Below are 12503 nucleotides of genomic sequence, written 5' to 3'. Positions count from 1 at the left end.
CAAAAGGAAATCAAGAAAGCTCCAGGAGACCATGATGCATCACTAGATATATGTCCAAATTTGCTAAGGAACAATGAATGTATTGAACCAAAAACAACCATTTCCACCCATCAGTCCCAAAGCTCAGACTTCATACCCCACTTCATGTCTCATACCCTTCGATAGCCCTGTCTCAAAAATGCATCTATCACCCTCTTAACATTTATAACCATCTCCACTTTCACTGTTTCCCTGGGCGGGTTATTTCACATATTTACCATCTTCCAGGTACTTATTTCTTAGCACGGAAACAGTTAATAGATGTTTGACAGTCAGCCAATCAGCTGTCACACATTTGTCCGGCAGGATACAGCAGCCAGCGGGAAGATGTTAAATTTGATTAAATTAAGAAAACAGCTCCCCAAAAGGTAAATGCATCGTGTGTGAAACTGAGCAATATAGGCCAGGAAGACCCCATGCTTGCTCCCTGGTCAGTGTGAGTTAGCTCTCAGCTGGGGCAGTGCTGGGACACTGTAATTGGTCTTAATGCCCCTGGGCGGAGGAAAGAAAAAAAAGCTGGCAAGGGTGCCCACTGCTGACCACTCTCCAGTGACCCCTGCTGGGAGGTGAGTGTATGGATGTTAGGAAAGAACATGATTGGGATTGGCTGAGATTCCCTCAATACACGATTAGCTTTCTGATCTTTGTTGTCCAAGCTCATAAATAAAAAAATGGCTGCTTGGACGAGTCAACAGAATCTGTCCAGCGTCTGTGGGACGGTACCCCTGCACAAGTCAATGCCTTCAGGGGGTGGTGAACGATATTTAGAATAGAAAATTATGACGACACTATATTTTTACAGGATACCAGGAGGCTACAGAACCCACCTGAAGATGCTGAACCCAATGCTGGAGAGAAGGAAAAGGCCCAGTGCTAACTGGAACTCGATTCTTGTTTAGAGCGGAACCTTAAACTTGAGACATGGGGGGCAGCAAGGATGCTGGTTTCTACCCACTGCAGTAGCAGCCAATCACAAATGGATTGTAGGAAACAGTTCCGTTCCACCCAGTTTCCATTCCAAAACAGGGGTGCTACAATTGGCCTCAGGGAGGGGAAACTCTGCCAGAGTCCCTGCACCTGACTGCTGTGTAGTGATTATTGGGTGAGAACGGGAACATGCTTCTCAGTTAAATAATCTGCCAACATCCACTGTCTAGTCTCACAGATGAAGTATGGTTATTTGGGTGAGGTGCCAGAGCTGCTGCTTGCGGAGAGGAAAATAAGAATGTTTAGAGATTAATATCACTGTGGCTCCATGCCTGTGAGCACTGGGATGTCATCTGTGAAGTGCAATGGGTCAGAATTCAATGTTCTGCTCCTGGAGCTTTTCATTTGAAATATCATGAAACTATATTAAGAACCTCCTGTAAATATTTACATTTTTGCTCCAATCCTTCAGTTCATTCTCCCCAAACTTGAGCTGGCACTTTTGGTCATCTGTTGCCCTTATTGTATTTGGTGCAACTTTAGTAGTGGGAGATGCTGAAGCCCACATGCAAGTGCACACAGCAGGGACACACATTAGTGGGTTCTGTGCTCACAGTCTGTGTAGTGGTAAGCCCTTTACACAAACACATATACAAATGCAGAGTCTTGGTGTTAGTGACTCCTGCACATATACACACAGCCTTTACATCCTTGTGGCAGCCGGTCCCACTTATACATACAGCTCAAGACGACTGGTCATTTAGCCACACTCAAAACAGTCCTCATCCATTCCTTCATCATCTTGATGACTGATGTCTGTACGCTCTCCACCCTTCAAAAAACTACGGCCAAATTAGTGCTCTGCAAGTTGAGTTTTCCCTTGTATAAAGTGTCATACACCCAGCAGCAGTTCCAAACCCAGCCAGCTCTACTGCCTCCTGTGCCTGGCTGAGTCAACTTCAAGATCCCCCCCATCCTCATTTTCAAATACCTCCTTTGCTCCCCCTATTTTGGAAATCTCCAGCTATACATCCCCGGGTGCATCCTCTGTGCCTCGGACTCTGCTCATTTCCCTCTGCATCTGTCCCATCCAGCCTAGCGCCTTCCCTGCCTCCTTCTACAACTACTTCACCCCTCTATCTGCTTTCAAAAAAACTCTCACCACTCTGACCTCTCCCTTTTGTAAAGTGCTCCTGGATGTTCTTGTATGTCAAAAGCGCCATTTAAATGCAAGTTGTCCCGTACACAGCTTTCAGTCAGTCCTGAATACACACTCAGCCCTTGTGACAAGTCCTACATATGAATTATACGCACACAGCCCTTACGCGGTTAGTTCTGTACACACACACAGTCTCTACTGTTGCGAGTTCGATTACAAACATACCTCATTAAAAGAGAAGCCCTTAACGCATAACTGAAGCTACAGCATTTATTATAAGTGCCATCCATGCATATCACGACTGGCAGCAACGACTAATGACATTTGGTAGTATTTTACAGCAGTAAACTGATACAAAGGATAGTTGTGCATTTCTCTTTTAGCTAGGATTAATAAAACGTGCAGTAACAAAAAATACAAACACTGAAACACTGACTGTAGAACAGCAGTACAGAGAAGAGCTAGTGTTGCACAAAATGATAATGATTTCATCACTATATACATCATAGATATGTACACATCACCCTTGGAATGCACAATATCAAAATACTCTGTATTCCTTTATAGAATAAAACCCTGGTCTCTTCCCTGTCCCCCTTCCCACCCCGGAAAATAAAAGGACAATTTCAAAGACAAACAATATATTTACAATTAAGCACATGAACACCACAACACTTTTTTATTCATTTTTTTTTGTTTAAAATGTGCCACAAAAGCCAGTACTGCTTTTGTTACGTTAGAAAGAGGTTGATATTCCTCCTGCTTGTAGCTTGTGTTCAAAAACTGCCAAAATGTCCTCTTTACTGCAAAACACATAGGGAGCTATCACATAAGAAAATGGCAGTGCATACAAGGGGAGACAAGCCAATTCCAAAGGGTTTTAGACTCCTGTTCCAAGAAAGCCTCATGAAGAAAACAATTGTCACCCAAGTCTTTAATATGTAATTAGGAAAATCAAATTGTAATTTTTTTTTTTAAAAAAGCTCTAGTTTTTTTTAAAAACAAGAATCTGTCCCATGCTGTCAGAATGGCTACAAAGTTTTTTAAAAATACATTTACAACAAATAAAAATGAAAAAGAAAATCCTCAGAGGGACTGTGACCCTCTGTCGTCACTACGCCAACCACTGTTGGGTTCCAGCACATCTTGAACACAAAGTTGATGCTCTTGATTCCAAACTCTGGTGACTTATTTGCTTCCCACCAATAAAGATGCCAGAAGTGTGTTTTTCCCTTTTAAATATAAAACAGGTCAATAGATACAAACAAAAATTATTCATCAGGATTTTTGGAACAGAGGAATCCAACCTTGCTAATACCTTCTTAATGTTTCAACTCAAATGCAAAGTGGATGATGATTTGACTGGGATCTGCCCCACTCCAGCCAGTAGGGTGAGATCCCAGCTTTTATCCACTGCACTGTAAATGAACCATTTTTTGAAGTGTACCTACTTTGAGCTCAAGCACAGCACAAACGTTCCTTCTCCAGCAACCCCCCTACTGCTCGTTAAAGCTGTGCTACTCGATAGCAGCAGGAATCACTAATGTAGTGATTCTGCCAACTGTTAATGGTAAATATAACAAATGCTTTCTTTAAAATTTACTTCATTGTTCTGTGAAAGTGAACATTTGGAGTCTCTCTCCACTCCTGCACTGCAGCCATTTTTTAAAAAAAAATGGCTTTCATACGGGTTGGCTCTCCCAGCTCATGAATCTTCAGCAACTCTAACTCAGTCTGAAAGCAGTTACTGTGTTTAAATTTATAATTTGCTCCCTGTTGCTTTTCTCCTTAAGGGCCCATTTGCCAGAAGTCCTCTGTCATGGCCTGGCAACAAACCCTGAATGTTGTCATTTTTCTCCCCCTCCCTTCTGACATCATTGCCTACCAATTCACCTGGTTGCCTATCTGTGAAATGGCTGAAGTCTCCCAACTGAGGCAGGTGAGTCTGAGTGACAGGACTCAGAACTTTGCTGGTAGATAATCAAGTGCATGTACTTGCCTTTGATACTACTGCTGTCCTCCAACCACAGTGCTGCATTTCTTTTCCACTTCTTGCCAAGGGAAGACTGAATCGGCATTGACGGTCAATTTAACTTTTTAAAAAGGGTATAGGTTAACCTATATATATATTTTTTTTCAATTTCAGTGATTACTTACATTTTATTAAAAATAGAATGCACCTTTTAAAGGTGGTCAGTAATATTTATATTCCTACATACTGTATAACAAAGTAGGGCTGCCCTTTATGGCAGGCCTGTCAAATAGTGCAGCGTTAAAATTTCTCTTAAATATGTGCTGCCACCTTCTGCTATTTAGATGATTCTGTATCTATATTTTTGTGAGAAACTATTTGCAATTTTTTTTTTAAAACAGCAAGAACTCAACACTACATATATAAAAAAGTTCTTAACAGTGCAGACTGCAAAAAACTTTGATTACTTTCCAAAGGGATCTGAATGCTGTATGTGGAGGGGGGTTTAGCCCTTTACTTTCTGACTTCCACATGCCCTGACCCGAGCACACTGACAGTGACTGATCAATTCTTTCTTGCACAGGCTCTTGAACTGCTAGATCTTGGACATTTCTACATCTTTCATTTTTAAAAAATAGTGGAAGTATTAAACAATCCAGCAGCATTCAGGTTAAGCTGGAGTCCTCCATATAGAAGCTAAATTTCAAAAAATATATACTTTTTTAAAAAAAACATTCACAACATATTGGTCATTTTAATGCAAAGTTTCATTTAAAAATGACACAAAGTAACTGGGGTTTTAAAGTGTGCCGACATTTGTAAACAATGGATCCAGTCAACGACATGACTCTTACAATTAGAATTCAGGCACTACCCAATGTCTTGATGCTCTCTCCTGCCTCCCAAAAGAAACAAAGCTGGCTAAGCATACCTAGTGGGTCAGAATTCCAGCCTGCTCTGTTCTGCAGGCCCGTGAGAATACAGATGTGGAGATAACTGGAGTCAAGGAGAAGGGAAAATCTAAAGCCATTCAACACAAGTCGACTGCTCCCACAAAGATGGGCTTTTGAGGCCTCTCATACTGATTTTGTAAGCTTGTCCAAAAACCAAATAGGATTGCTTGAAATAACAAATTGCCCAGACCACTGACAGTCTCTCCAAAAACAGATATGTGGAATCTTCTTTAAAAGAGAAAAAAAAACTGTTCCAATGTGCAGAAATCAGGAACTCAGGGCAAGACACAGTAGTGTACATTTACACATGGTAAGTGCATACTTTCACAGAGCTGGGATGGTTTACATATGCTCCATGTTTTTCTTACTGTGGATCTGACACTTGGAATATTACTAAAGAAAATTACAATTTCTTTCATAAAACAGAAAGTTAGTTTCTCAGAAACTACAAAACCCTTTTGTTTACAAAGGGCTTCACCGGGGAAGGGGTGGGAGGGAGCAGCCGAGCAAGAGTGTGGAAGGGAGCATGGCAGTGCAGAGATGGAGAGCAGCAGGCAGGAATTGAGAGATAAGAGACATGTTACTGAAGTGCTGCATGAGAGAGAGAGAGGGACAGAGAGGGGGGGAGAGAGAGAGAGAGATTCAGAGCAAAAGGTTTAGCTTTGTAAAAAGCAGAATCATTGTGGAGTAACAAAATGACACTATGAAGAGGCAGCAGAATGGTAGTTACCAACCAATTAATGTTTAAAATCTGCCCAAGAAACTAGTCATTAATTCATCCTAGCTTCAGACAGATTGGCTTAAAATAGCATTAATCTATCTCTGAAAGTGACGCATCTCTACCACCCATTTATTAACAAATGCAATTTTTATTCCAAGTCTAGGGTGAGCAGACAGTAACTTGTGCTCAAGATTTCATTGATCTTGGCCTCAGCCATGGGAGAAACAGCAGCTGAGAAAACATCTTGCACAAGCCTGCACAGCCAGCTATAGTCACCGCACCCAGTGCTAGCCAAGACCTGAAAACAACCCACCACAATCCAGAACCTGAATTTACAGGAGCGGGCAACACAACTCTGGCCAACATCATTTTGAAACAAAAGCCCCTTCAAATCAGACAGTTTACATATGCATCAGATAGCTAGTTCAGAATCTGTTTCAAAAAAATTTAAGTATATAGCCTTAAGAAAAGAACGTCAAATTTGTCTGTGCACACTGTTAATTGGGCAATTTTTAGTGGGCTAAAATTTCACAAGAAGCTGAACAAAAGTTTTAAGTGCATTTAACCATGTGCCTGCCCACATCTCTGCTATTGTCATGCAAAACATTCTCAAAATATAACTTTCACAAAGAAAGATCAGATGGGAAATCTGCAAAAATAAGTGAAAATTTTCTGATTACATACAAAATGGTCAAATATCTAGCATAAGGGATAAAATTCTTGGCAATTAACCACAGCGCCTCAGCTATTTAATATTATACTCACAAACACAACCCTCTGAGGGCTGAACCATTCACTGCATCATTGCACAGAAGACTAGGGTTGAAATATACAACCCTTCACCAGGTGGTGTCATTACTTTTTGCAGCAGTGTATTTTGGGAAGAACGAGAGTGCTGAGATATAAAACGTTCTAGCAAAATTTTGCCCTAACACAACAGCAATGACTAAATTCTGCGGAAAGCTACATAGCAATGTTCCAACCTAGGTTTATCCACAAACCAGGACATAGCAAAGAATCTTTGGCAAAGGATTTTGATTGGGAGTTAAGCCGTAAAAAATGCCCGTTTCCTTGAAGTTAAGGTTCAAGCTACGGCCCTAAGCAAGCCAACTATTGAAGGTACAATGATAACTTCGCCACTAATCTCTTCACCCTGCGCTGTAAAGTATTAGGTTTACAATAAAATAATTGAAACTGTAGCTGAAACTTGACAATACAGGGAATGAGACCAAGCAGCATAAAGGAAGGGATGAATGCAGGTTTTGTGCAATATATTTTTAATACCACAAAATTAGCTTATATATTAGCAAAAAAAAGGGGAGACTTCTACTGACCTTTGCAATGCAAACGTTTACATCAATCTTTTTCCCCAGAAACTTCATTAACTTTAAATACAAAAAGTGCACCAGCTGTCCCCTCCATTTCAGCATTATCTTGCTATATTCACAGCAGGTTTTATACAATTCAGTCACTCTGGTGATATCACCTTTTAGTCTGTTTTAACCCTTCACTGGAATCTCAGTAACCTTCCCCAGGAGCTAAAGTGCTGGCACAATTCCATTTGGGGCTTAAATGCTCTTTTTTGGATACTGTGTTGCAGTTGTACTTGATAAATGGCTCAGTTTGAATACTACATCCACCCCCCCTCCCCCCACCAAGTGTGTGCTGATCTCTGTGGGGTAGCAGTTGGGGTGTTATAATTGGTCTCGGCCCCCCTGGGAAGGAGGGAGGGGCTGGAAAGAAAAAAAAATCATCCAGGGTTTCTGCTCCTGATCATTAACCAGTGACTCCTGTAGCAAAGTGTGGGTGGGTGTGGAGACATGATCAGGCTCAGCTGTGATAGCCCCCATGGTAAGATAGCCTGCCAACTCTCACTGTCTTGATTCACAGATTGAAGTGTCCAATTGGGTAAGATACCAGAGGGCTGCTTGTGGCAGTGGAACTGTACCCAACATAAGTCAGCACTTTCAGGAGAAGAGGTCCGTCATACAACTGAAGATAAACCATCCAGTGCACGGTGCTGTCTGAGCTCAAGAAAATGTATTTATTCTGTATCTCTGGTTAATAATCAAACTGCTTAGACTTACTTCATCAAGTACTAATATAAAAGTGAAGTAAAAAGCAGAAAATGCTGGAAATGCATAGCGGGGGGGCGGGGGGGTGGGGGTGTTCAGCATGTGAAAGAGAAAGACAGATTACATGGGACCTTTCATCAGAACAAAGTCAGTTTTAAAGTGGGTGCCTTCAGCAGGGACCTGGTGATGGATCGCATTTGGAACATTAAACCTATTTTTCTCTTTCAGATGCTGATAGATTTGCTGTGCATTCTAGTTTCCCTTTTTATTTCTGCTAATTCAGTAGTCACATAGGGAGGGGGTTAAGCTTTTTAGCAATCATGATAACTGCTGAAGCCTGATTACATAGTTCTGACACACTAATCTTGACCTGCACAAGATACAAGCTTACAGACAGCAAACTATCGGTTAGCTGGGGAGTAAGAACCTTTACTGAATTGAAGCAAGCTGTGTGTAACTTCACTTACCAAGTGCCACACAGAACAATACAAACCTCCAGTGCAGTTAATCGGTTAACAACAGTGAGAAGGTTAAATAGACAAATACAAACCCCATGCCCAACCCTTTTGAGTTGTACGGTAACGCTTCTCTCTGCAAAAGCCGTCCCCCTCCTTGCTACTGGAACAGGATTAAAAGAATGGAGATGGAAAGCAGCAGGCGAATACTGGTGAAGTTGAAGCAAGAGCCAGAAGACATGTTTTCAGAACTGCCCTGTACAACAAACAAGGAGCCACAGATCTTTTTCAAGAAAAATAAAAGGAAAGAGAGACAGGAGATTGAAATCATTTTAAATGAAGGGCTTAGGAAACAAAACAAGACGACAGGAGTGCAGAAATACCAGGAGAGCGCAGAAATCAAAAATCAGCATCGTGGCTACTCACTTCAATTGAGCAGCACGAGTAATCGCATGGTTTATTTCACTGTGTGGGACGATTCAGCTGACAGTGGCAATTCTCACCGTAACCCCCACCCCCCCCACACTTTTTTTTTTAAAGACTACAGCTGTAAAAATGTGTCTTTGTTCAGAATTCATAATCATTTTAAACTTGGAATGCGCTGTCAAGCGCCATGAATTGATTTCTTGCAGCATGACTTCCCAGGAGTCATAACTCCTTTAAGGGAAAACTGAAGATTGAAGGAAGCATTAATGGCCCAAGTTAAATCCCTGCTCCGTGGTACACATCAAGAGATGTGCAGTTTGATACCTTGAATTAGGACAAAAAATTGCTATGTGCAGTGTTACAGTGAGCAAAGTCAGTGACCAGATCTTCACTGTGCTGGTATTCGTGAACTGCAGAAAGTCTCCACATCATGTCTGATAGATTCATGGAGATTTAGCATATTAAAATTTTTGCAGTATATGATTTCTGCCACTAGATAGCCATAAGAATATCTCAGCAGCCTCTTGTGGCAGAAGCCCAAGTATGGAACAGTACTGAGGCCTGTGCATTTTGACACCGTTAAGTCCTGGATCAGCATGCACACAAAATATAACAGAATAAAAACACACTGAACCACAGGCTTAACTTGATGAGAACTGAATCCCTCAAGTGCAAATGAGGCAACAGGAAGAAAAGAGAAGCTGGAAGGCAAGAGGAAACCGTGCACCAGTAAAAAGCATGTGTTCTGCTAGAAAACACCCATCCAATAACTCAGTAATGGGTGCTTAGAGCCCCGTTTGTATTACAAGCATGGGTATGACTTGAATCACAATTTCAATTGTAAACACAGAGAAAGGTTGTGCATCCACATACCAGTACAGCAATCTGAAAGCACTACTGAAGGAGTGAATAGATGTTTTTTAAAAAAAGGGGGGGAAATAATCAAGTAGGCACTGCTCCAGAAAGTGCATATTTAAAAACCCCACTCCTTGCCAATTAATTAAAAAAAAAATCCAAAAAAAGTGAAAAAGCTGCAACACAAGTATTAAAAGCAGATTGGGATCTCTATAATGAAACTCTCATTTATCCACCACTAAACATGCAAAGCTGACAAATGCAGCATTGGTTAACATGCTTCCCCTGCAGCACCCCTCAAAGTGATATGCTGCATTGCGACCTTTTCCACTATGGCCGGCAAAGGAGAAAGGCAGTAACCAGATTAGCTCCTATGATCACATAACTTTTGGTAAAGCAAAATGTAATGGTCAACATTTCATAAGATCTCACCATACGCATGTTCTGTAGTCTGTGCTCCATTCCTTTGCATTTTAGTACGCACGCGACTTGGAGACCACAAACTCACCAGAATTTGCTAAACATTCATCTCAGGAGATTTCTCTTGATTACAGCCACTACCATTCAATGAGAGAAACAGACTCTTTTCTCATTATCAAACTACGTTTACCTCGGGGGAACTAACCAATACCACGTCAACACTTGGTACATGGTACCTGCAAACCCCGAATTTAGTGCTACCTTCTTGAGATGTTGTAGCTTTATTAACAAGCATCCAGGTGGGATTTCTGGGAAGAATCCCATCAGTTCAGACTTGGAAGCTGGTGTTGTGTGCACAAAGGCTGGGGATCCAAAGTTAACACAGGCTGTAGCAATGCAACCTTTGGAGTGTAAGAACACTTTCCCCCAGATATCCTAGTATTGACTCCAATACTAATCCTGGTACAGCAACTGGATTTTCAACACAAAATTGAGAGTTTTTTTTTGCAGCACCATATATAGACAAAATTCTCTCAAAAGAAACTCATTTGTAAAAGATTCCCCTCTCAGCTCATGACTGCATCCCTGGCCTACACGAGGGAGAGGCCATCTAGAAGCCAGCTTTCTTGTTCCCTATCCGTGTTCGTTTCCTCCTACTGGAGCGTTCTCCCAAATGAAACCACACACAGGAGAGAAACTCTGCACTGAATAGTACCATCCTTACTCAACCTCAGGTCGTACCCAAGCCACATCACTCAGGTGGGCGTCGCTCAGATACCAACCCTTACACATCCCTTCGGTTTTAAAAAAAAAACAAAAAAAAATTCTGTTCAGAATTAGAAAATGCTTCATTGCTTGTTAGCGCTGCTCCACCGCTGAGCGGCCGACAGGTAACTCCACATTTCTGTAGTGACTGCAAGCAGAAGGTGTGTGTTTCCCCCCCGAAAGTACAGCTCTCTAGCACAGTCATGGTGGGGCTGTGCCCAGGCAGCAGTCCAGCGATTGTGGCCAGCATCGGCCGACACAAGTAAGCAAGAAGCTAAAAGAACATCTGAGTCACATTGACAGGAAGGGCTTCCGACAGGCTTGTCCTTAGGAAGAAAAGTTAAACAATGGAATCCCAGTCGAAATCATCCTGGATGTCGTCTGCAGGGTTGTGGTGTTGGGACATCGGTCTGTGCATTGGGAAGCTGGAAGGTGACATCATGTGCTGCTGGTTCATTCCTGCATGGTGCCCTGAGAAGAAACATAACGAAAAGTTACAATATTTGACTACGAAAAAAAAACTGGTTGCGAGGAATGTATTGATTGTGTAATATAAGTTGACGATGTAAAATCCATAAATTATACAGTGGATACTGAGGCTGCGTGTAGGTTTTATACCGTTGGGCCGAGGGCAGACAACTGTTCACAACATGTAAAAAACCTCCAATCCCACAGACTTTGACAGTAAATCTACTTACAGCAGACACTAATGCTGCTTTAATTAATTAGCATTCATTGTAAGCAATGAATTTGGTTTGCGACTAGAAATTTTGCACAAGCTTCTTCAACTTGGGCACCCAGATCAGTTGCAACGGTGGCATGGCCAATTTAGTTGAACGTAAGTTCAAACTCAAGTACCGGGATCAGCAGGTTTATCAGCAGTGGCATGGTGTCCACATCAGCTATAGTTATACCGTGCTGCACACCAAGTTGTACCTGATCCTGGAGCTCAAGTCACTGGGAGGGATAAGTCAGGCAGCATCTTACAATAGACAGACAGTCCATGCATACATCAGTCCATTAGAAGCAGCTCACTACTTTTGGGAAACTCTACACTGTGATTATACTCATCCCTTTAAAGAAAGAGTCAGACAAGTGACTTACACCAGAATTTTATATTTTTTTTAAATAAAGGGAGACTCCTTCTTGCACCCATTTCTTCCCTCTTCTCCCAAAGGCACTGATCCTTGCTGAGATACATTTCCACAGGAGGCAGGCAGCCCTCCAGTACCTCCCCAGGTGCCCATTCTTTACATGTGACCTAAGATATTGAGTGTTGGCAGGCTATCTGCATGCATGCGCACTTTCCAGCCAGGGTGACTGGACAGCAATCATTGACCAAGAGTGGAAGCCTCAGCTGATTTCTTCCCCCCCACCCAACTCCTCCTCCTCTTATTCCAGGGGCACCAACTATACCACTCCAACTATCCCACCTCAGATTAACTAACTCAGCAAAGACTGGGGATTAAATTTGGGATCCTCCTCCTCCAGGGCTCTCACTCCTGATCACTATCCAGTGACCACCATGCACTGGCTTATGCTCAAACGATCCATCAAACTTGTTGCATCAGACCTTAGTCAGGGCGCTTGGGGGAGGCAACACAGTACAACTATGGCTTTGCATTCCAGGCCAGAAACCACATAGAATCAGTACAGCATCTCTTTTTAGTGGCTGTACACACATTGAATCAGTATATGCGGCATGAAGGAAACAACCTTATTGCAAGCTCTCCCAC

General features: G+C 42.1%; 1 protein-coding gene across 5 annotated transcripts in view; it reads right to left on the bottom strand.

The window, feature by feature from the left end:
- Nucleotides 1–2381: 2381 nt before the first annotated feature.
- foxj3 (forkhead box J3) overlaps nucleotides 2382–12503 on the bottom strand; it is a 105117-nt gene continuing 94995 nt past the window's right edge. For all 5 annotated transcript variants that reach the window (XM_067970572.1, XM_067970571.1, XM_067970573.1 and 2 more), the window contains one exon: nucleotides 2382–11238. In XM_067970572.1, the coding sequence (XP_067826673.1) occupies nucleotides 11108–11238 (131 nt within the window). In that variant the 3' untranslated portion in view covers nucleotides 2382–11107. The remainder of the gene's footprint in view (nucleotides 11239–12503) is intronic.

Source organism: Heptranchias perlo, chromosome 32, assembly GCF_035084215.1.
Source record: "Heptranchias perlo isolate sHepPer1 chromosome 32, sHepPer1.hap1, whole genome shotgun sequence".
NCBI lineage: Eukaryota > Metazoa > Chordata > Chondrichthyes > Hexanchiformes > Hexanchidae > Heptranchias > Heptranchias perlo.
This window is presented reverse-complemented; position numbering and strand designations above follow the sequence as displayed.